Here is a 25,011-nt window from a genome sequence, read left to right on the forward strand (position 1 = left end):
TTCCAGGATTTCCTTTTAAAACTGATATTAAACTTTAATATAAACTGAAACATGGGCACCTCTCATAAAATAAGACATACCATAGAGTTGCATGTGAGACTAGTTTGGAGTTTGAAAACTTTGTGTAGTCCCACTCTCTCTGCCTCTGCCAGTTTCTCTTCAGTCATTTTCACAACAAACTTCACCGTAGTGTCTGTATGGTATTCCCTATAGTCTGTTATGAGAGGTGGAGTCTTCTCAGTTCCATTCAACATGGGTTCTAGAACCTGTTCTTTATATGTCTAAAGAAAGAGATAATCTTTTTAAAATACAGGCTTAGGAGTATACATCAAGTAGTACAAAGTGTTTCCCTGATCACAAAAATCGAAGAAGAAATCCACAGTAGCTTACCTGGGTCCATGTTCTGATCGGAAGCTCTGAGATTTCAATGGTTGTGGAATTAAGAATAGCCACTTCACCACTGATCACGTACTGATTTGGAGCCAGTTCTTCGATAGTACCCTTGAAGTTCTTGTAACTTGGAAGCTAAATTGGTATTTTAAAGAAGAGTAGGTCTTTAAAATGTGACATTAAAAACAGAAATCCCAACAGTATTAAACAATAAATCTGATGAACATTAAAATAAATCTGATGAACATTAAAACAATAAGTTTTCTATGTGTCCTCTGACTATATAGTCTACTGAATTGAAGCCAGAGGAAAATAAGGGATCCCAATATACACAGAATAGTTACCATTGGCAAAGGTTCTTCTCCATCCATCAAACGCCTGATATTATTTACAACTTCACGAATATCAAAGTTGGGGATTTTGCAGGACCACCCAGTACCAATTCCTTCAGCACCATTTATCAGCACCATGGGTATAATAGGAATGTACCACTCAGGTTCAACACGCTGATTGTCATCATATAAAAACTTCAATGTGTGATCATCTTTTGGTGGAAATAACAACCGAGCCAAAGGGCTAAAATAAATAATCAAAGAATGTTATTTTATAAAAACACTGACTTTGTACTTAACTTGTGAAAAGGACATGTGTTAGCTCATATCTATGCACGAAAATTACTTTGGCTTTACTTGCTGGCTGTAATCATTTAACAGTATTTTCTGTGCCCTTTGTATGTGCCAGTTACTGCAGACATAAAATCTCTAAGGAGCTCACATACATGGAGATAGACAATGCACATACATTTTGTCAGGTGGGGTAAATGCTAAGGAAAAAGAAAAAATAGAGGTGATTGAATGATTCGAGGTGCTAAGGAATGGTAACACTTTCTGAAAGGATGACATTAGAGTGAAGAAACTGAGAGGATGAACCACCATGTGGTTATCTGGAAAAAGTATTGTAAGCAGAGGGACAAGTAAGTAAAAAGCCCTGAGGAGAGAGTGTGACTGGCATGTTTGAATATAGGCAGAGGTCAGGTGTTTTTGGACCAGAGACAGTATGAGACGGAGTCAAAAGATATGGGGAGTGGGCACATAGATCATGTAGGTCCTTTAGATTTTACTCTAAATGAAAAAGTTGGAAGGTTCTGAACCAGAATGATCTATTTAAAAATATCAGTTGGCTGCCATAAGAAAGCAGGATGGTATATTATAGTACTTTAGATAAATGGGGTGCCTTAGTAAATATTGAGAGGGTAGTCAGCTATAAGAGATTCAGGATTGGAGCTGTTGAAATTAGATGGATGGGGCGTGCCTGGGTGGCTCAGTGGGTTAAGCCTTTGCTTTTGGCTCAGGTCATCATCCCAGGGTCCTGGGATCAAGCCCCACATTGGGCTCTCTGCTCAGAAGGGAGCCTGATTCTCCCCCAACCTCTCTGCCTGCCTCTCTGTCTACTTGTGATCTCTGTCAAATAAATAAAAATCTTAAAAAAAAAAAAAAAAAAGAAAAAAAGAAACTAGGTGGATGGGTTATCATCCATGGATGGAAAGTGAGTATAGCTAGTGGAAAGAGAACAAATGAAGGAGCTTTGGGGCAGGCCAGTAGTTAGAGTCTGGAGAGATGAGAGGGACCCAGGAAAAATGATAAATAAGGAAGAAAGCCAACAGTTTTGTATCTTGGAGGCCAAAGGCCAAATAAAGAAGAGTTTCAAGGAGGATGAAGTGATTAACTAGTTAATGCTGCTGAAAGTTTGAATAAGATGACCGCAGAAAATTGACCATTCATAATGTACTTTCCATAGAGTAAAATTTCAATTGCGGTATTTAGGAAGAATTAAGCTCTGCTTTACTCTGATCCCAAGTCTACAGCAGGGTTTCTCAACCTGGGCATTACTGGTATTTTGGGCCAGATAATTCTTTGTTATGGGAGCTATCCTGTGCATTGTAGGGTGTTTAGCAGTAGCTCTGGCTGCTGCCCACTAGATGTAGCACAGCTCCCCTAGTCATGACAATAAAAAAATGTCTCCAGACATTACGGTCTCCTGGGAGATGGGGTGGTTGTGCAAAATCTACCCTGGTTGAGAACCACTGCTCTGTATAATGAAAGTGAAGAAAATATCAGAAATTGAAGTAAAAACACGTAGTTTGGAAAGGAAACAATATTTCTCAGAAATTCAAAGGCACAGCTATCAAACTGAAATAGAATTTATGTTCTGTTTATTATAAGAAGTAGCATAATTAAATTTAAGGAGTTAGTTTTTAAAAAATTAAAACTGTAAAATCTACATCAAAAGTACATTTTCTGATTAGTTGAATTAAAAAAAGAAAAGATTTTATTTATTTATTTGACAAAGAGAGAGACGGACAGTAAGAGAGGGAATACAAGCAGGGGGAGTAGGAGTGGGAGAAGCAGGCTTCCTGATGAGCAGAGCCAGTTGCAGGTCTCGATCCCAGGACCCTGGGATCATGACCTGAGCCAAAAGCAAAGGCTTAACTGACTGAACCACCCAGACACCCCAGATCAGTTGAATTTTTATATTTTTGGTCAACTAAATGTCACATTACTTCAAAATTGGTAATGGCAATTCACTAGAAATTTTTTTTAAAAGTTCAATATATATATATATATATATGTATATATATATATATATTTTTTTTTTTAAGATTTTATTTATTCATTTGACACAGAGAGATCACAAGTAGGCAGAGAGGCAGGCAGAGAGAGAGAGAGGAAGAAGCAGGCTCCCCGCGGAGCAGAGAACCCGATGCGGGACTCGATCCCAGGACCCTGAGATCATGACCTGAGCCGAAGGCAGCGGCTTAACCCACTGAGCCACCCAGGCGCCCTCAATATATATATTTTTATTATGTTCAGTTAGCCAGCATATAGTACATCATTAGTTTTTGATGAATTCACCAGAAATTGTAGGCATACCCACCTGAGCATTGTGAAGATGTATCGAGGACTAGCAGAATCCTTGCCACCATGCAGCCTAGTACCAAACTGACCAATGGGCTGCAAGAGGTTCAGATTATTGCTACCCACAAAATTCTGAGCCAAATTGATAATGGTCATCATTAGTGACATCTGGGGGTGGAAAAAGATTAATTAATCTAAGCTGTAGGCTTCTAATAATATATATCCATTATTATGACTAAGCCTCACTATAATCCTGTAAGGTTTTATGAGATATAGATGTTTATTGACTCTTCCTAGATAATTACATGGCAGATGGCAGATATACCTAAACTCAAGCCTTCTGGCTCCAAGTTTAGGGCTCTTGCCTTCTAATAATTTCTACCAAGTCCTATTCAACCTTGAAGGCATAGCTCTTCTCTTCACCCTCAGCAGAATGAAATATTTCCTCTTTTGTGTCTAATACTTTACTCATTTCTTTTTTTAGATTATTTATTTATTGTCACTGAGAGGGTGGGCATCAGGCAAAGGGAGAAGGAGGTTCCCTGCTGAGTCACTTTGATAGTTGTGTGGGTTGGCTGATTAAATTGTGATTATACCTTGAAGTAAGGAACTTATTTGATTTCTTTATATACCTGGTACATGGTAAGTATCTGACAAATGTTTGCTGTGTGAACATTTACTACATGCCCACTATGTTTTGATTGAAAGCAACAAACAAGACAATCATTACATTTAAAGTTCTAGAAACCTATAGACAACCTAGTTCTTTAAAATACAATGAATACAAAAAACAATTTAATCCCAAAATTAAAAAAAGGAATATATGATTATATAAAATCAAACAACTGAGAAATACAAAAAATTGTGAAGTTGTCCTTTTTAATCAACAGAAATAACCAAAATTAATAACTTCGAGCAAACCCTTCTAGGTTTTTGGTTTAAGTAATGTTCTGGCTCTTTTTCTCCCCACTGACAATAGATTATGGATATTCTCAATGTTAGTACACAGATTTACTTCAGTTATATAACTGATTCCAGGCATAGATGTATCATAATCAATGACAATTTTCCAGTTGATGGACATTTTTAATGTCTAAATTTTGGCATCACAAAGATATATTAAACATCACTATGTATCTTTGAACATAGATCCTTACAGACTTATGAGTCTCCTTATTGGAATATTATTTTTAGAAATAGATTTGTTAAGCCAAAGGTAAGCATATTTATAGTTTGACAGATTTTACCAGATTTCACCAAATTGTCCTCTACTATGGATGAACCAGTATTCATGTCATCAAGTACTCTCACTATGTGTTTGGAAAATAATTTTGCAGGTATTATTGCTATAATGCTTTCTAGAAACATTATGGATTGTATGGATTGTGTGTTTACCTCACCATGATGGTAAGAGGACATCTCAGCCACTGACCCAGCTAACTGGGCAACCTTCACCTCTCGCTTGTCATTCCGTTTGAAACAGGTAAACAAAACCTTTCTTTGACCTGGTTTCAAGCCTTCAAAATGGAAGAAGTACAAATATTAGTATCCTCAACTTAATCATTTATGGACATTGATTTCTATGTATGATAAAAAAAAGGCTAACATAGTGGAACTTACCATCCACCATAGATGGGATAGATCTCTCATTATCAGAATTTGAGAACAGGATAAGTTCCTTATTTATGAAGTCATTGTATGTCAGATATGTGGTAGTTTGTCCATACAAGTAATCCTGAGGGACCAAAGAGAGTTATTAGATGATCTAATTTTAAAAAGTTAATTGATCTTAACAATGCTTAACACCAAAGGAATCAATCTTTCAGCATATCAATTCTATGATAATTCTGAAGTCCCTCAAAGACACAGATTTATGTAGAAATATTTTACAGGGTTTTTTTTTTTAAGATTTTATTTATTTATTTGACAGAGAGAGAGAGATCACAAGTATTCAGAGAGGCAGGCAGAGGGGGAGGGGTAAACAGGCTTCCTGCTGAGCAAAGAGCCTGAGTCAGGGCAAGATCCCAGGACCCCGAGATCATGAACTGAGCCAAAGGCAGAGGCTTAACCCACTGAGTCACCCAGGTGCCCCTATTGTACAGGTTTTAAAGATAAAGCAAATTTAATTGCTGCACAATTTGGAAAAACTGCACTGCCTTTTAAATTTTTCAGTTCCCATACATTTATGCAGCAGCACATTCATATATAGTTACATATTATTAAATTTTCTTCTGGAGCAATCAGTCATTGTGTTGTAGGATATATAAAAATGTTTTCTTTTAGATTGAGAGAGAGAGAGAGAGCGCGTGCAAGCATGCAGGTATGTGAGTGGGGGTGGGGAGAATCCCAAGCTTCCAGCACAGAGCCCCACAGATTTCATGACCCTGAGATCACAACCTGAGCCAAAATCAAGAGTCAGACATGCCTAACTGATTGAGCCACCCAGGTGTCAAGATGTATAAGATTTTTACCTCAGGAAGGCCAAGTAACTTCCGTTGCCTTCTATCCTCCATGAAATGGGTTAACCATTCTTTCCGATCATCTATCTGTTTCTTGCTAAAGGCCTACACATTGGAGATAAAAAAGATGTCACCAGTACGAACAGTCTCCCAAAATCTGTTGTATAAAAACTAAACAAACAATAAACTGAGTTTCCTAAAACAAATGGTCCCTTTCTCTATGATATGCTTATTAAAAACATTCTATATTCTATAAAACATTTTATTATATAAAAATTTATATGTTTCCATTGACTAACTATAATAGTGATTTAGAAAACTAGAATATATCTATGAAATAGAACTCAAACTGACCAGGCTAATGGCAGCATCATCTTCAGGACCAGAATATTTAAACTGAATACGATGTCTTTTCATATCTGCAAAGTATTCTTTAGCTTCTTTTGATGTGCTGGTGCCCAAACCTATACAACCAAGAATATCAAGTTACTCCATACAATTTTGTATAATGGTATATAACAAAATGAGAAGTACTTGATGGGTTTCCCTACAAACCTTTGTAGTACTTGACTTTCCATTTTTTATGATTTGGAGTAGAACTCTTCCATTCTTCAAATTCAGGAAGACTATAGAATGCCATTTCTTGTTTGTTTTTAGACACCTGTGGTAAAGAACATGCTGCTGTGGTTTTGCACACTGCTGAGTCCCCCCTTTACCATATATCACTGGGATTATATGCATATAAAACATTGAGTAGGGGCCTTAAAATATCCATTATGGTAATTTAAAAGTTAATATACCTTTACAATGGGAGTGATAAATTCTTCCAGAAAACGATGCCGTAGAAGAGAGGGCCAGTTATGATGGATAAAATTAATCAGCAGGCCTTTGATATGGGAACCATCTTGGTCCTAAAAATATTTGGAAAGCCAAAACACAAAAGAATTATTTAAAAACTCAAAAAAATTATGATTGACCTACTGGTGATTTCTCTAAAAATTTTCTGTGGGGATTAAAAAAAAGAAAAAGGCTATTTAAATCCACTCACTTAATCTGTATATGTAACACACATGTGATGAATAAAGCTTCAAGTTAAGTAATTTCCTTCCACAGCATGAAAGCAATGCAACGATTAAGAGATGTTTAGTATAACAATCTAAAATATTTGAAAGCAAATCTAACCTGATCTGTCATAATCATTATCTTTCCATAACGAAGAGTCTTCAATGAATCTTCATCTTCATAGTTTTTCTTGTATTGAAGACCCACAATCTTGATGATATTGTTAATTTCAGCATTTTCCATGATCTGAAATGGACATATACCAAAAAAGGTAACGTTTTGTTTGTAAATTTGAAAAGAAATAGGGCAGTTTACATTGTTTGGGTTTTCTTGAGCTCCAGTATTTTCAGTTATTATTAGCCTACATTTTAGTCAGAAAGATCTGTTAAAATATGCTACGGTGTACCCAATTTCTTAAAATAATAACAATAAACTAAAACATATTTCAAAATGCCCAGTGAGGCAATGAAACACAAGTATGAAATCCTGTATTATAAAACTATATTTAGATTCTAAAGATGGCTCTACCTGTTTATGAGAAGCTTCTCGAACATTGAGTATTTTTCCTCTAAGTGGGAAAACCCCATATTTGTCTCTCCCAACCACACCAAGTCCTGAAACAGCCAAAGTTTTAGCTGAGTCTCCCTCAGTCAGGATGAGTGTACATTCATTGGAGTTTCGACCCCCTAAAATAAAAATACACAAATTAATATTGACACATTTAGTTCAACCTCAAAAATACTAACTCAAATGTGCTATCAATAGTTTTGTGATAAAACCACAATAGATACTAGAACTAATGTTCATAGTAAAAAAACAAAAAAACAAAAAACAAACCTAGTTTCTTAGACTATTTTTTTTTTTGAAAGAATTCATTTTTGGGGCACCTGGGTGGTGTAGTTGGTTTAGCCTCTCCCTTTGGCTCAGGTCATGATCCTAAAGTCCTGGGATCGAACCCCACTTTGGGCTCCCTGCTCAGCCAGAAGCCTGCTTCTCCCTCTCCCATTCCCCCTGCCTCCCTCTGTTAAATAAATAAATAAAATCTTTTAAAAAAAGAATAAATAAAAAATAAAAACATTTAACATTGGGGCACCTGGCTGGCTTAGCTGGAGGAGTATGTGACTCTTGATCTTGGGATTGTGAGTTTGAGCCCCACAATAGGTGTCGAGATGATTTACATAAATAAAACAAAAACAAAAACAAAACATTTTTTTAAAAAAGATTTTATTTATTTATTTGACAGAAAGAGAGAGAGATCACAAGTAGGCAGAGAGGTAGGCGGGGGGGGGGGGGGGGGGGGGAAGCAGGCTTCTTGCTGAGCAGAGAGCCCGATGTGGGGCTCGATCCCAGGACCCTGAGACCATGACCTGAGCCGAAGACAGAGGCTTAACCCACTGAGCCACCCAGGCGCCCCAAAAACAAAACATTTTTCCTTTTTAAAGATTTTATTTATTTATTTGACAGAGAGAGATCACAAGTAGAGAGGCAGGCGGGGGTGGGGGGCGAAGCAGGCTCCCCGCTGAGCAGAGAGAACCCAATGCGGGGCTCTATCCCAGGACCCTGAGACCACAACCTGAGCCGAAGGCAGAGGCTTTAACCCACTGAGCCACCCAGGTGCCCCAAAACAAAACATTTTTAAGTAATCTCCACACCCAACATGGGGCCTGAACTCACAACCTCACAACCCTGAGACCAAGAGTCACGTATTCCAATGACCAAGCCAGACAGGCGCCTCTTTTATGTTAATTTCTTGTGACAGTTATACTGTTGCTGAACATTCTTTTGATCATATTATGTTAAAAAATATTTGATAGTGGGTGCCTGGGTGGCTCAGTCCGTTAAGCGTCTGCCTTTGGTTCAGGTCATTATCCCAGGGTCCTGGGATCGAGTCCTGCATTGGGCTCCCTGTTCAGTGAGAGTTTGCTTCTCCCTCGCTTATGATTCCTCTCTATCAAATAAATAAAATCTTAACAAAATTTTTGTTATTAATGGGGTTTAGAACACACTACCTCAAAACAGAGCACTTTGCATATTGAATATTTTAAGCTAAGGGAGTTTGAGAAAATGCTAGAAGCAAGTTCTCTCTGATCTCATCTCCCAGCCTTCTACCCTGAAGTAGGTCACAAGACCCTCATGTGAGAAGTGTCCTCCATATACCACAGAGGAAGGGAACATTCTTATCTCTCAGAGTGACACTGAAAAGAATGTGAATGAACAGGCCTCATTGAGTTTACCCCAGTTTACTATACTTAGTTCATACTTTGTCCTTATCATATCTTTCCACTCTTCCTCGAACCTAACAAAAACACTCAGGTTCAACCACTTCTTTGGGTATTCATTTCCCTATGAAAGGCCTGTCAGGTAAAATTTATATTAAATAAATTTCTATGTTTTTCATCAATTAACTGATCTTTGTCAGTTTAATTTTCAGACCCAGACAGGAACTAAGAGGGTTGAGAAAAATTTTTCCTCCCCTATATTAGGTAATAGATCACTACAGATCCCTACATATTCTTCTTCTTCATTTTTTTTTTAAATAGTCTCCACACCCAGCATGGAGCCTAATGCAGGGTCTGAACTCATGACCCAAGATCAAGACCTGAGCCGAGATCATGAGTTAGTTGTATAAGCAACTGAGTCAACCAGAGACCCCAGATCGCTACAAATTCTTATTTTATACTCTTTAAAAAAAAATTATTTATTTGAGAGACAGAGATCACAAGTAGGCAGAGAGGCAGGCAGAGACAGAGAGGGGGAAGCAGGCTCCCCACTGAGCAGAGAGCCTGATTCGGGGCTAGATCCCAGACCCTGGGATCATGACCTGAGCCGAAGGCAGAGGGTTTAACCCACTGAGCCACCCAGGTGCCCCCTTATTTTATACTCTTAGTCATCTCAACATTACTATAACAGCCAAAAATTAGAAATGATCTAAACGTTTGATAACAGTAATTGGTTGATTTTTAACCATGTAAAAATATTCTGTTGAATATTACATGTTGAGGGGAAAGTATCCACAGTATGCTATTAATGAATAAAACAAATAACTGAACAAGACTAAAAGTTTAGAAGCATTATTAAATGTGTACCTGCATCATTGGCATCATCAAGTTTGGGAATTCCCTTGATTCTGTTATGTTTTACAGCTGAACACTTCTTGTTTAATTGGATTTGGGCCTTAAACTTCACCCAGTTTAGTATGCTTTCCACTATACCACAGCCAATTGCCTGAAAATGAGAAGATTCATGTTAGGGAAGAAGAATTCTGTCAGAAATACAGAATACAGATGAGCTCCTATAAAAGTAATTCAAAGTTTGAAAAGAGGTAAAAAAATATATTTTTTTTTCAGACAAAGGTGACATGTCTTCCTGTCTTAGGTTATCATAACTGAGGGAACTGGTTCCCTTGAGTTCATTCATTCAGTAAATATTTACTAATTACATATTTACATTGTGTTAGGCACTGAGATCCATGTTGGAGATTTAGTGGTTAAAACAAGTTGGTCATGGTCCTTGACCTCATGGACTTTAAGAAAAAAAATAAAGAAGGTGGAAATAAAATGAGAAATTGCAAGTGTGATGAGTGTTATGGATAAAAGTATGCTACATCTGATAACATATATCTAGAGAGAAGGGTAGAAAGTAAAGGCTTTCCTGAGGAAATGACATTGAAGATCTAAAGTAGCTAGCTAAGTGAGAAGCATTTCAGATAGGATTACCACATGGAAAAGCTCTAAGGAGGGAGAAGAGTACAAATGCTTCTGGGTAATCTGAAGGCAGTAGGATCGAAGCTTAGACAACACAGGAAAAAGTGGTACTAAGATGAGGTTGTAGATGGCAGGGTCCTGTAGGCCACATGGAAGAATTTGGATTTAAACATTTTTTAAAAAAAGAGCTTATTTATTTATTTGACAGAGTGAGAGCACAAGCGGGGGAACAGCAGAAGCAGAAGGAGAAGCAGGCTCCCTGCTGAGCAGGGAGCCCAATTCGGGACTAGATCCCAGGACTCTGTGATCATGACCTGAGCTAAAGGCAGACACTTAACTGACTTGAGCCAGCCACCCAGGCACCCAAAACATTTTTTTTTTTTAATTTTAAAGACTTATTTTTTAAAAAAGATTTATTTATTTATTTGAGAGAGAGAAAGAGTGTGTCCAAGTTGGGGGAGGGGCAGGGGAAGAGAATCCTAAGCAGACTCCCAACCAAGCACAGAGCCAATGTGCAGCTCCATCTCACAATCCATGAGATCATGACCTAAACCAAAAATCACAAGTCAGACACTTAACCAACCGAGCCATCCAGTGCCCTTGATTCATTTAAAAAAGAAAAAAAAATGTTTTTAAAAGTTATTTATTTGACAGACAGAGAGTACAAACAAGTAGGCAGAGGAGGCAGGCAGAGAGAAGGGGGAGCAGGTTCTCTGCTGAGCAGAGAGCCCGATGTGGGGCTCGATCCCAGGACCCTGGGATCATGACCTAAGCCGAAGGCAGAGGCTTTAACCCACTGAGCCACCCAGGTGCCCCAATTCATTTTTTTTAAAAAAGATTTTATTTTTAAGTAATCTCTATACTCAACATGGGGCTCAAACTTACAACCCTGAGATCAAGAGTCACTTACTCCACCAAATGAATCAGTCAGACACCTCTGGACTTTTTTTCTAAGAGTGGAAGTTACCGAAAGACTTCAAAAAGAGACTGAAGACAAAAATGTGTGCTTTAAGACAAAAAGATTACTTAATAGCATTGCAAAGAAAGGACTGAAAGGTTATGAACATTAAGAATCATTATGGTAGGGGCACCTGGGTGGCTCAGTGGGTTAAAGCCTCTGCCTTCGGCTCAGGTCATGATCTCAGGGTCCTGGGATTGAGCCCTACATCGGGCTCTCTGCTCAAGAAGGGAGCCTGCTTCCTCCTCTCTCTCTCTGTCTGCCTCTCTCCCTACTTGTGATCTCTGTCAAATAAATAAATAAAAATCTTTAAAAAAAAAAAAAAAAAGAATCATTATAGTAATACAGAAAAGAGGTAACAATGAGAGGCTATTGCGGCATCCAAAAGATGAGTCTTACTGATTGGATTACCGGGGGGGGGGGGGGGGGGGGGCAGGGGTAAAGAGAAAGCTCCCAGCTTTGTCTATGCTACTTAGGTTGGTTGGGGCCTTTTACTAAGACAGGAAACGATTTTGTTTTTGTGGGGTGGGGAAGGTCCTTGTGTAGAAGTCAGTGAGTATGGAGAGAACTAATTCAGTGTTGACAGGGAACCAACTTTAGGCAATGTTTGGAAAGCAGTGAAATGGGCTGAATTCAGAAGTGATCCAAACTGAATAGTGATAATGTAATGGGGAAATATAGGCATATGGATGGTAATTAAGTCTGTAGTAAGAGCAGTGAGGTGAAAACTATTTCCTATTTCCTTTTCAGAGGCAGAAGGCATGCGGGAGGAATCTTGGTTTTTGCAGAGCAGAGAAGGGCAATGGACAATAAAGTAAGGTGCTTCTATTTCTTATGTCCCTGTAAGTATTTACAGCCTTTTTAAAGAGAAAGCAAGCATGAGCAGGGGAGGAATAGAGGGAGAGGGAGAAGCAGACCCCCTGCCGAGGGGCTCAATCCTGGGACTCGGGGATCATGACCTGAGCTGGAGGCAGACTCCCAGTAGACTGAACTACCCAGGGGCCCGAGTACTCACAGCTTTGATGAATTTTTCACTTAAATGGCATGTTGATCCAAAGCTCTTGACTTGCAAAGTCATGTTTTCTTTTGTCTGAGAGTCAAAGGTTGGGTTCTCAATTAAGGCATTCACAAAAATCCACATGTGATTTTTCACCTGCAGGAAAAGTTGATATTACTAAATTGCTAAAAACTCATGCTTTATTTATAGCCTTTCTCTTCTTGCTTGACTTTGGAAAAAGAAAACTGTGCTGAAATACCATACCTGATGCGCTTTTACTGCAACACCACCCTTGTTCTTCTTCTTCACGACATCAACAAGTTTAGTCACAATCTGATCAGCTATGTAATCAACGTGTCGGCCACCCTAATAGGGAAAAATACCAAACTGTAAAGCTCAGGACCCCTCAAAATTATAATAATGATCAAATATTTTTAAAAATCTAATTTAGCTTTCTTTATGCCAGAGCAGCCAAATATTCAAGTTCATTTTATTTATTAAAAACAATAACACTTTTATGTAAAGATAAATTATGATTAATACAAAAGTAAAATTACCTTGGAAGTAGCAATGCTGTTGACAAAGCTAATTTGCTGAAAGCCTTTTTCACTCATTGTTAAACATACTTCCCACCTGGGGTTTACTTGTTCATGGATAACTTTCAATGGATTGCCAGTTTCATCTACCTTATCCTTCAAATACATATCTACATAGCTACGAAATCCTTTTACCTGTACAGGAATTAAGAGTTATGGTATTAGAAAAAAGTTATAAAAAGTGTTCGATGATAGACCACGAGGATTTTTCAAAACTAATGAAATGACATTTACTGATGGGCGTAAGAGAATGGTCATTAAAGGGCACAAAAGTATTCATTTAGGAGATTGTTTGAGAAAGACATTTCCTTTAGTGAGTTTAAAAGAGTTAAGTAAAAAAATGTGGCATACTGTTTTCTTTTCAGGAATGTATCTGAGAGGTGATTAAAAAATATATGGGAGGAGAAAAAAAAAAAAGTTTTGCCTCTGATAGTGATCATATAAATTCCCTCATGGCCCTTAACACCCGGAAAATGCTTACCGGCAACTTATTTCCATTGAGAAAGACTTTGACATCTTTAGTGGATCCAGCAATATCATATGCTCTTCTAACCATCAGTGCAACAATATCTTTATCTAGGCTTTGCATTTTAAACTTGGACAAGTCAGGCTGGAATGTAATACATGTATAATCTTCACCATTAAAGGGCTTGAGTTCCATCTCACCAGCTCTCCCCATATTATTCATCCATGTCTGTGGAAGTAAAAAATTCAAGTTTATTCACAACAAACTAGAACTAAACACAAATTTCTAAGTCCTAAAAAATAAACTAATGTATATTCATGAATAACTTTCCATGATTTAACAGCCTATAAATTATGTTAAACCAATCACGAAAACTGTTATAAATTGTTAAAGTACAAGTTATAACTGAGGCAGAAGATACGTATTTACTTGCCTGTTTGAACATTTTCTTGTATTCTCTACTGGCTGTTTCCACAGTAAATTTGGTACTGAATATGTTACACAGTTTGGCTCCATAGCCATTTCGACCACCTAAGCAAATAAATTTAAAATACTTTGTTATCACTGGCAATGCTAATCAATTATAGAGATTTATTTCAGTGTTTTAAACATTTATGTCATAGTCATTTAAAAGATGTGTTTTTTTTTTTAAGCAACAAATGTGTTATTTTCCTCCATACTCTACCTGTTACTTTCTTTTCATCATCATCATAGTTACTAGAAGTTAGGAGCTGTCCAAAGATGAGAGCTGGGACATACATCTTCTCAACTTTGTGTTCAACAACAGGAATACCTTTCCCATTATTCCATATACTAATTAAGTTATTTTCCCTAAGAAAAGAAGAATGAAACTTTTATTGTAAAACAGATGGTAAACTAGTGCTTGATATTTTTTATACTTAAATTATCCTTAAAATACAGAAATTCACAAGTCTCAATTTCTTTGACTCTTTCTCATACATATTTTCTGAAATTCAGCATCAACTACCTTTCCCACCATGCTCAGTTCCTGATAATCCTGAAATAGAAGCCAAGAGGGGAAAAAAAATTAATCCTTTTCCAACACCTGGGCAGACACTGATAATGCTGAAAAAATATGAAATTTTAAAATGTCAGGATAAACAAAGGGAAATGATTTATGCCGAATGGAAAGGAAAAATTTGGAAATTATTTATGCTTGCTTGCTTGCTTTCAAGATTTATTTATTTGAGAGCAAGCAAGTGACCATGTATGCTTGAGTGGGATGGGTGGGGGCAGAGGGAGAAGGAGAGAGATTCCTCAAGTAGACTCCTTGGAAGGCGGAGCCCTATTTGAGGTTCAATCCCAGAACCCTGAGATCATGACCTGAGCTGAAACCAAGATTCTGACACTTAAATGTCAGACACACAGGTGCCCCTCTTATACCGTTTTCAGAGGATTATCTATCTGAACTGTCCTAGCTCCCTTAGCTTTCTCACCCAGCAAGGCACATTGCAAAACAAATATGAAAGAGAAAAACATTACCAATTGTAAACTTCCCTGCTTGCCAAAAAAAAGCTAAAAATTTATTTGGATTTATTTCTTTTAGTTATTTTAAGTTAATTCTCATAAGATAGTACAGTTTAGTTATAACTAGACAAAACACTGGATTTTATTCCAAGTAGTGCTTAGTATTATCTACAAAAAAAGACTAAAACTAGCTCAACATGTTTTTAGACTAGGATATCAAGCCCTTAGGAGCATTCAAGTACATCATTAACACACTTCTCCCAAAGAAACTAAAACATAGTTTACGCCGTAACTGATCAGGCTAATAAAAAGGTGATACAAGCATCCTGCGTACCCACAAAGGGATACCCAGCATTTATAACCAGAAATGTTAGATCCAATTATTCTCTATCACCATCTGCTGGTTTACTATTTGAATAGCATCATGAGAAAAAGTAAAAGCTCTAGACTCCTGAATGCTTATTAGACTGAACAATTATTGGAGATGCTTACCGAAAAATTTAGAGATGATATGTTATAATGTCTGTAATTTATTTCGAAGTGACTCAAAAAACATAGATGGAGCAACTATGGTAAAGCATTGATAACTGCTGGATCTAGGTGGTAGGTATCATAGATTGTTCATTTTAGCATTCTGCTTTTCTGTGCTTTTGGAGAATTTCATTACTTAAAAAGGCCAATATTGGGCGCCTGGGTGGCTCAGTGGGTTAAGCCACTGCCTTCAGCTCAGGTCATGATCTCAGGGTCCTGGGATCGAGTCCCGCATCGGGCTCTCTGCTCAGCAGGGAGCCTGCTTCCTCCTCTCTCTCTCTGCCTGCCTCTCTGCCTACTTGTGATCTCTCTCTGTCAAATAAATAAATAAATAAAATCTTTAAAAAAAAAAAAAGGCCAATATTAGTATAAATCAAAGTAAATGCAACTAACAGTAACAATGAACTATAACAAACAAAAGACCATTCAAGAGACTTACGGGTCAATTGTGACTCTAATACAAGACATTTTTGGGTCCCTTTGTTTGTTGTCTGCAGCATTGACTGAAAGAAAATACACATTTGTAAGAAATTAAATTTAAAAAGAAAACATTAAGATATAGAAAGAAAAAAGTCAGATTAACAAGGCATTAACATTTATTCACAGTACTGTTTCTAGGAAAGAATTCAACTTGCTAGACACCAGTAAACTGCTCCACCTTGTCAACTATTGTTTGAAATGAAAGGAGCTCTGGTTATAGAGGGTTTGCTAGAAATAATACTTCTTATGAAGGATTTTACTAGTAGATCTTTATGTGGAAGAGTTTACTTACCTAGAATCTCATCAAAGATTTTGTACAACCCAGGGACAAAGGTGACTTCCCTATAGTTAATGCCAATATCTTCATCGTAAACCCACATGTGCTAGAAATAAGGCAAGGAGATATAGTTACTTTTACCTTATTTATTCTGTTTTGTCATCATCATTACTGTAAAGTCTTCTGGATTAAATACTACAATATACATATGATAGCTTAAGGCTTGTTCCAGTGACATTCAGAGTACGTGGACTATATAGAAAATTAACCTGGAAAAGCATACATTTTAACTACTTCGTAACTGCATGTAATTACTTGGTTTTACCTGGGTCACTAATTCCACAGAGCCAATGTAGGTGTCTGGGCGGAGCAAAATATGTTCCAGTTGGGTTTTCTTTTGATAGATTCTTTCAATAGACAATCTTTTCTTAGCATCTTCATTTTTCTTTGTTTTGCTGATTTGCATATTTTCATTTACAGGCTAGCAATGTTGGAAAATTGTAAAAAAGGGATATTTAATCGGAGGTTATATTAAAAACTATAAACAAATCACCCACCGTAATGGCTTATGCACTATGTGTCATCACACATAGTGATGTGCAATCACAATCTTTTATCAGGTATTGGCAGAGTTTACAACGTTTTGTTGAAACACGGCAATTTAAGCTAACAGTAGCCAAGTTCCCAGGTGTCAGTTTGAATAAACATGTATTATCTCATCAAGTGCATGTAACATGGAACTATTTTCCTTGAATGTTTTGAATGTCATCAATAAAATACACACACTCCTTTCAGACATTCCGCAAATATTTACTGAGTGCATGCTATGTCCCAGGCACATAACAGATTCTAGTCAGCAGCAGTTTGGGAGCTCATCGAGTCAATCCTTTCTTTGGCCACCGTAACGTTTTGAACAGAGGAAGGACATATTTTGAGTAACTCGGGCCTGCCGGCTCCTCACTTGGAACAACGTGCCATGCTCTGCACCTTCCAAGGTCAGGGGCATTCGATCCCGTTTTCCGCCGGAGGGTAGGAACGTATCTGTGCTGCTTAAAGTCACACGCGGGCCATTAAAATATAAGCCAGTTGAGTACTGGCCCTAGAAACAGTAAAACAGAACCCAACACCCCAGAAGCCACTGTAGCCGATAATATTTCATTACTAGCACCATACGGGGGGGGGGATATCCTCCTCACGATCACACCGAGTCCAGGAGACCCGGGACCACCCGGAAGACCCGCTCCCAGCCGGCGGCGATCAGACCACAGCCCAGGAGTCTAATTCTTCGCGGGCAGCCAGAGAGATGCGGGGCCGCGCTGAGGCTCCACGACCCGCCCCTTCCGCGAGCTGTACCTGCAATGGTGACACCTCCATGGTGACGGTCGTGAGGGGGCTCGAGAACCCTGCAAGCGACTAAACCGGCGGGACCCTCGAGACCACCGTGGAGCAAGACGCTTCTCCACAGACGCTCGTCGGTTAGAAGAACGCCTCTCGTCCCAATTGAACTTTCCTGTAGCCCGCCCAAACCAAGTAAGCCAATCTCTGACTCTCTCTCACCGGCTCCGTCCCGAAGAACCAATCGTATCTGTTTTTTCATATTCACCAATGAACGCCTGAGTTGTCGGGGGACTGTTTGAACAAACCAATTAGGCAAGGGAGGCGGGACTAGAGGCTTTTCAAAAGGCACCACTCGGAGTCGTCGCGGAAAGACCGACAGGGAACCTGGCCAATGAGGTGGGGGCTATTTGTTCTCTCGGAGCCGACTGCTCTGAAGAGACTCGCGATGCTAGCGGAAAAGGGTTTTCTGAGAAGCCCGCTCCGGTGCAAGGAAGGTTCCTCAGGAGCTGCTAGCTTATTTCAAATTGCTGAAATCTATAAACTGTCTCCCGTCCTGAGGCTTTTAAAGAGAGAAACAGGAGTCCTAGCTTAATTTTCCTGAGGAAATTTGAGCGCGGGCTTTCTGGACTGGCAGCCAGGCGATTTGGTGAAGTGAACAGATTTCGGGCGTCTGCCTCAACCTTCCCTCCCAAGAACTTATTTTCGAAGAAACGGAAGCGCCGCAGTTGTGCTTTGGGGATATAATAGAAGGATGTGGCGGGGCCACTCAAAATAGAGAGCAGCATTCAAGTCCCCCTGCAGAGCGGCGTTGGGCGCCCCAAGCTGGTCGGTCAAAAGGAAGAGTTTGTAGTTCCCGCCTCAGGAGCGGAGGATGGGGTTTAGGGGCCATTCTAGGACAGAAACTTTTCCCTCAGAAAGCGAGAATTCCCTGAATTCTGTCCAGAACGAGAACTTGCCAAAGACCGAAGTTTTTTTCTTTTTTTCAAATTTTTTAAAATTCTGCCGTATAAATGTTCGAGTGGGTTTATTCTGTCCTTGTCAATCCACGATGTTAAATGACAAAAGAATGCACCCCTCCCCCACAAGATGCTTGAAAAAAGAACTGCACAATTTGAATGACTGCTAATTCTGTCATCTGAACCACCTTCAATCGTTATTACCTGAGTGTCTGTCCCTGCGGGGCAATTGGCCAGTCCTGTGGTCTTGATGGAGGCAGGCTTTTGGTGCTTTTGTTTTCTCTGATGAAAAAAGAAACAAAAAACAGTAGTGCCTCAGGAGCGCCTGGGTGGCTCAGTGGGTCAGTGGGTTAAGCATCTACCTTGGCTGAGGTCATGATTTCAAGAGTCCTGAGATCCAGCCTCGCCTCCTCCTCCGGCTTCCTGGTAGCTGTTTCTCCCTCTCCCTCTGCCCTTCCCGCCTCCCACCTTGTGCTTGCTCTCTTCTGTCTCTTGGGCTCTTTCTCAAATAAATCTTAAAAACAAAGCAAAAAACCCCCCAAACAAACCCAAAACTTAGTGCCCAAGAACTGTGTGAGGATTACCCTAGATAAATGTAAGGTGTTTAGAGTAGTAGGCTAACTAACAGAATCAGGAAGCAGGAATCTTCCTTAGGCTGGCGTGAAAATTTGTCGTTTTAATTTTTTCCCCCTTTCTAAAAGAAATCAGAGGTCAACCTATTATTAAATCACCCCAGCATATCTACTGCCGACTCTGCCCTAGAGGGCCAGTGTGGAGGCTGGGGGTAGAGGGATGAGGGATGGGGTGGTGGTGGTGGTGTGACAGGAAGTCAAGCCTATGGGCTAGGGTGATTTTTTTCACCTGGCCTCCAGTAATTCCAAGTATTTCAATCTCCTCACCACATGTGTTGATACAAATAGGCAACCTCCAATGCACAGGATCACCCACAGTCTCAGAGCAGTTGCAGGGAAGCCCACCCAATCCAGTAGCTTCTGCCCATCCAAAAGGCTGGCCATGCCTGGGCTCCAGGGCAGCCTCTCATTCTCCGTAGTCTCCCCAGAACAGAAGGTGACCATGACAGAGACCAGCTATTCTACCTTCTGCCTCCTGGAACACAGAGACCCCATATGGTAGGGGGAGGTGGGCATGCTTTCCCAAGGATGACAGCCCAGCCTCTGCCTTTCTTGGCCTCTACCCTGTAGCTCATCTCAGCCTGCAGTACCTTGTAAGACTCATCTGGGGATGAGGTAACAGAAATTTAAAAAACAGTTCCAGTCCTATTTTCAGGGACCCTGCTGTTGAGCTGGATCCTGATTATGTGAGGCTCTGTTCCAAAAACCCAGAAGAAGAACTGTGGAGTCAAAAGGACTCTGGCGTCACACATGCTTGAGTAAAGCAAAACCAAACCAAACCACCACCACCACCACCACCACAACAACAACACCCTTCCTGAACCTCAGTTTTCCCATGTCTTCATCCTTTATTAAAAGTACAGAGGGCTATGGGGCACCTGGGTGGCTCATTCAGTTAAGTGTTTGCCTTTGGCTCAGGTCCTGGAGTCCCAGGATCCAGCAAGCAGCATCAGGCTCCCATATCGGTAGGGAGTCTGCTTCTCTTGCTGCCCCTTATCCTGCTGTGTTCTCTTTCACTCTCTCTGTCTCTTTCCCAAATAAACAAAAATCTTAAAAAAATAAAAAGTACAGGGGCGCCTGGGTGGCTCAGTGGGTTAAGCCTCTGCCTTCGGCTCAGGTCATGATCCCAAGGTGCTGGGATCGAGCCCCGCATCAGGCTCTCTGCTCAGTGGGGAGCCTGCTTCCTCCTCTCTCTCTGCCTGCCTCTCTGCCTCCTTGTGATCTCTCTCTGTCCAATAACAAATAAAATCTTAAAAAAAAAAAATAAAAAGTACAGAGAGCTAAATGAGATACGGAAGCACTTGGGACAATCTTCCAGCCCTCTAGCAGGATGGTCTTGTAGGAGGTGGAGTTGGGCTTCTTTCTTGAACTCAAGCTGTTTGTCAGCCCCTCTCCTTTCCAGAGACTACCACAGGGTGTTCTACAGGACTTTTGGTGGACCACTAGGATGTCTGAGATGGGTGGGCCTGGGAGGTATTGTCCACAAAGAGGGAATTCCAGGTGCCTGCTAGCCACTACTCCTGGGAGGCAAGAAGGGATTGGGAGTCAGTTCCAAGGGCTTTGGTGGGCTGAGGGAGCAGCTACCACATCCTCATTACCTTCCTCCAACTTTACTAGCTACTCTTTGCCTTTGCCCCAACCCTACCCTTTCCTGGGAGCAACATTAAACACTAGAGTCAGATTCCTGGCCACAGTACTTGCCTGGCTGTATGACCTTGACAAGTCACTCAGTCTTACAGTGTCTCCATTTCTTTACCTAAAATGGGGATAATGAGAGTACCCCCACATAGAGGAGATAACATGTGTAAAGTGCTTATGGTATTGCTTGGCAAATAATAAATGCACAAAATATTTTAGCAGTTACTCTACTCCTTTTCAAGACTCCCTCCCCTTCCCACCTTTCCTTGTTGATTCTCCAAGTCCTCTCCTCCAAAACCAATTCAAAATTCCCCTAGTTCAGGGAGTCTTCTTAGACCTTTTTTCCCAAGGCTTCCTTTAGTTGTTTGGAGTACATTTGCAAATGTGGATGAGTTCCTTTGATAAATATTTTTTGGTTTTCTTATGGGTATTTTTGTTTTCTGCCTCTCCACTCAGCAGCAGGGGGCGGGGGAGGGGTCCTAAAGGAGCTGTGTCTCCATCCTCCACCTGGAAGTTCCTCTTGAAAGTGCATTATTTCTTCCCTCTAGCTGGCTGATGAATGCGGCTGGGCTGAAAGTGTGGCTCTGGATTTGGGAGGTGGAGCTGGTTAGGCTGGAGCTCACTGGGAATTTCTGAATGAGGCTGGGCTGGCCCAGGTCTGGGTGGTTAGGGCTGGGCCAACAGGCCCTGTTTACCTTGAGGTTAATGACTGGCAGGGTCCAATCAGTCATTTTTACCAGGGATACCAGCTTTGGGTTGGAGGAGGCCAGGAAAGCCCAAAATGTCCCATAGAGCTCAGCCTCTCCCTGCTGGTGGCACTGCAGGTCTGTTTCTTGGACCATTAATGGCCCCAGGCAAAGGGACAATGAGGGTCACCAAACAAAGCTGAGAAGAGAGCAAAGGAGGCTACAGTGGGGAGGACCTCAAGACCAGAGATTAGTCCCCAGTAAGTCTACTCAGGGGTATCCCTCAGCAGTCTGGCAATACAGTATGTATCAAACTTTTTAAAGTGTACACACCTTTTGACTCAGTAATCTAACTTCTAGGAATACTGTGCGTGTATATAAAATTATTGCCATATTGTTTTTGTTAGAAAAGAACTGGCAGCATGGAATGAAATGATATTGTGAAAATTAGTAAAAGGCATCTGACTCTTGGTTTGGGCTCAGGTCATGACCTCATGGGTCATGAAATTAAGCCTTGCATCAGGCTCCACATTCAGTGGGAAGTCTGTGTAAAGATTTTTTTCTGCCCTCATGCGCTCTCTCTCCCTCTCAAAAATAAATGAATGAATCCTTTAAAAAAATAGACACATAGATCAATGGATCAGAATAGAAATCCCAGAAATAAACCCATGATTACATGGTCAATTAATCTATGAAAAAGGAGACAAGAATATGCAATGGGAAAAAGTCTCTTCAACAAATGTTATTGGGAAAACTGGAACAGCAAAATGTAAAAGAATGAAACTGGACCACTTTGTTACACAATATACAAAAGTAAACTCAAAATGAAATAAGACCTAAATATGAGACCTGAAATATAAAAAACCTAGAAGAGAACACAAGCAGTATTTTCTCTGACATTGGTCATAACAATATTTTTCTAGATAGGTCTCCCAAGAAAGGGAAACAAAAGCAAAAGTAAACTATCTGGACTACATTAAAAAAAAAAATTCTCCACAGCAAAGGAAACAAACAAAACAAAACAAAACAAAAAGACAATCTACCAAATGGAAGAAGATATTTGCAAATGACATATCTGATATGAAGTTAATATCCAAAATATTTAAAGAACTTATACAACTGAACATCAAAAAACTCCAGAATAATTCAGTTAAAAATGGGCAAAAGATATTTCTCCAAAAAAGACATACAGATGGCCAACAGACACACGGAAAGATGCTCAACATCACTAATCATCCGGGAAATGCAAATCAAAACCATTATGAGATATCATCTCACACCTGTCAGAATAGCTAAAATTGAAAACACAAGAAACAACAAGTGTTGCCTAGGATGTGAAGAAAAAGGAACCCTCGTGCACTGTTGGTAGGAATGCAAACTGGAGTAGCCACTGTAGGAAACAGTATGGAGGCTCCTCAAAAAATTGAAAATAGAGCCATATGATTCAGTAATTCCATTACTGGGTATTTACCCAAAGAATACAAAAATACTAATTTGAAAAGATATATGTACCCTATGTTTATTGCAGCATTATTTGCAGCCAAAATATGGAAGCAACCCAAGTATACTATCTATAAAAGAATGGGTAAAGTAGAGGTGGTATACACACACACACACACACACACACACACACACACAGAGAGAGAGGAATATTACTCAGCCATAAAAAAGAATGGAATCTTGCCATTTAAAACAACATGGATGGATCTAGAGGGTATAATGCTAAGTGAAACAAGTCAGTCAGAGAAAGAAATACCTTATGATTTCATTCATATGTGGAATTTAAGAAACAAAACAAATGTTCAAAGAAAGAAAGAGACAATTTTAGTATATGTGCTGCCGAAGCGAGCACAAAGAAAGAAAGAGACCAACAAAAAACCAAACTCTTAACTATAGAGAACAAACTGGTGGTTACCAGAGGGGCAGTGAGTGGGGGGATGGGTGAAATAGGGGAAGGTGGGGCACCTGGGTGGCTCAGTGGGTTAAAGCCTCTCTGCCTTCGGCTCAGGTCATGATCTCAGGGTCCTGGGATTGAGCCCCATATTGGGCTCTCTGCTCAGCGGGGAGCCTGCTTCCCTCTCACTCTCTGGCTGCCTCTCTGCCCACTTGTGATCTCCGTCTGTCAAATAAATAAACTCTTTTAAAAAAAAGAAATAGGGGAAGGAGATTAAGAGTACACTTATTGTGATGAGTACTGAGTAATGTATAGAATTATCGAATCACTATATTGTATACTTGAAACGAATATAACACTCTACGTTAATTATACTGAAATTCAAATAATTTAAAAATTTGTTAAAACAAAGAATTTTGACCTGGTAAATACACATTTAGACAAGTAAGGAAGTATTCTATTTCAGGATGGGAAAAATCCAGGATAAGATTTGTCTTTGGTAAGACAAAAAATTGTTCCTATAAAAAGGAACAATTTATAGGAGAGGTGTTGATATAAGAAAGTACCATGTAAAGAAAAAGTTTCCAATTAGAGCTATGCAAGAATGGACATTCTGAGGACATAGGAACTTCTACCACTGGAATGCTGAAGAGTCTAGATGACCACTTTCCAGATATGTTGTAAGAGAGATCTCTCCAGAGTGAGGGTTGGACTCAATGAGCTATAAGATCCTTCTGACTTTAAGATGTTAGGGTGAGGGGTGCCTGGGCGGCTCAATGGGTTGGGCCTCTGCCTTCGGCTTGGGTCATGATCTCGGGGTCCTGGGATTGAGCCCCGCATCGGGCTCTCCGCTCAGTGGGGAGCCTGCTTCCCTCTCTCTCTCTGCCTGCCTCTCTGCCTACTTGGAATCTCTGTCTGTCAAATAAATAAATAAAAATAATAATAAAAAAAAAGATGTTAGGGTGATTTTACCTAGGAGTTTGTTTCCATAAATCGTGCTCTAAATTGTTTATCATATTCAAACATTGTCTTATTTATTTATTTCTTTAAAAAAAGATTTTATTTATTTATTTGACAGAGATCCCAAGTAGGCAGAGAGAAAGGAGGAAGCAAGCTCCCCACTGAGCAGAGAGCCCGATGCAGGGCTTGATCCCAGAACCCTGGGATCATGACCTGAGCTGAAGACAGAGGCTTTAACCCACTGAGCCACGCAGGCACCCCTCAAACATTGTCTTATTTAACATTAATATTTTACTTGTTTAACAAAGAGTGATTTTTCAGAAAACATAACCAAGCAGAAAAATGTGCCATCGTCCCTGTCTGGAGTAGTGTCTGCTTGAAATGACCTCTGTGATGGTTAATTTTCTATGTCAACTTGGTTAGGTTATGGCATCTAGTAGTTTAATCTAGATGTTGCAGTGAAATTACTTTGTAGGTGTAATTAGCATTTAAAATCTGGTGACTTTAAGAAAAAAAACTTCTAAAAAAAAAAGAGGGGCGCTTGGGTGGCTCAGTGGGTTAAGCCGCTGCCTTCGGCTCAGGTC

At 39.8% G+C, this 25,011-nt stretch overlaps 1 protein-coding gene across 2 annotated transcripts in view; it reads right to left on the reverse strand.

Annotated features, from left to right (window-relative positions):
* TOP2A (DNA topoisomerase II alpha) overlaps window positions 1-17,849 on the reverse strand; it is a 30,273-nt gene extending 12,424 nt beyond the window's left edge. For both annotated transcript variants that reach the window (XM_032321325.1, XM_032321324.1), the window contains exons 1-23: window positions 17,677-17,849; window positions 16,649-16,804; window positions 16,339-16,429; window positions 16,006-16,069; window positions 14,233-14,378; window positions 13,981-14,078; window positions 13,563-13,775; window positions 13,043-13,216; window positions 12,750-12,851; window positions 12,504-12,641; window positions 9,913-10,051; window positions 7,355-7,512; window positions 6,947-7,072; window positions 6,565-6,675; window positions 6,320-6,425; window positions 6,119-6,228; window positions 5,777-5,869; window positions 4,926-5,040; window positions 4,701-4,822; window positions 3,325-3,473; window positions 735-966; window positions 391-525; window positions 81-281 (exon numbers count right to left, since the gene is read on the reverse strand). In XM_032321325.1, coding sequence (XP_032177216.1) covers window positions 81-281; window positions 391-525; window positions 735-966; window positions 3,325-3,473; window positions 4,701-4,822; window positions 4,926-5,040; window positions 5,777-5,869; window positions 6,119-6,228; window positions 6,320-6,425; window positions 6,565-6,675; window positions 6,947-7,072; window positions 7,355-7,512; window positions 9,913-10,051; window positions 12,504-12,641; window positions 12,750-12,851; window positions 13,043-13,216; window positions 13,563-13,775; window positions 13,981-14,078; window positions 14,233-14,378; window positions 16,006-16,069; window positions 16,339-16,429; window positions 16,649-16,804; window positions 17,677-17,697 — 3,000 coding nt within the window. In that variant the 5' untranslated portion in view covers window positions 17,698-17,849. The remainder of the gene's footprint in view (window positions 1-80; window positions 282-390; window positions 526-734; window positions 967-3,324; window positions 3,474-4,700; window positions 4,823-4,925; window positions 5,041-5,776; window positions 5,870-6,118; window positions 6,229-6,319; window positions 6,426-6,564; window positions 6,676-6,946; window positions 7,073-7,354; window positions 7,513-9,912; window positions 10,052-12,503; window positions 12,642-12,749; window positions 12,852-13,042; window positions 13,217-13,562; window positions 13,776-13,980; window positions 14,079-14,232; window positions 14,379-16,005; window positions 16,070-16,338; window positions 16,430-16,648; window positions 16,805-17,676) is intronic.
* Window positions 17,850-25,011: the final 7,162 nt, after the last annotated feature.

Source organism: Mustela erminea, chromosome 18 (genome assembly GCF_009829155.1).
Source record: "Mustela erminea isolate mMusErm1 chromosome 18, mMusErm1.Pri, whole genome shotgun sequence".
NCBI lineage: Eukaryota > Metazoa > Chordata > Mammalia > Carnivora > Mustelidae > Mustela > Mustela erminea.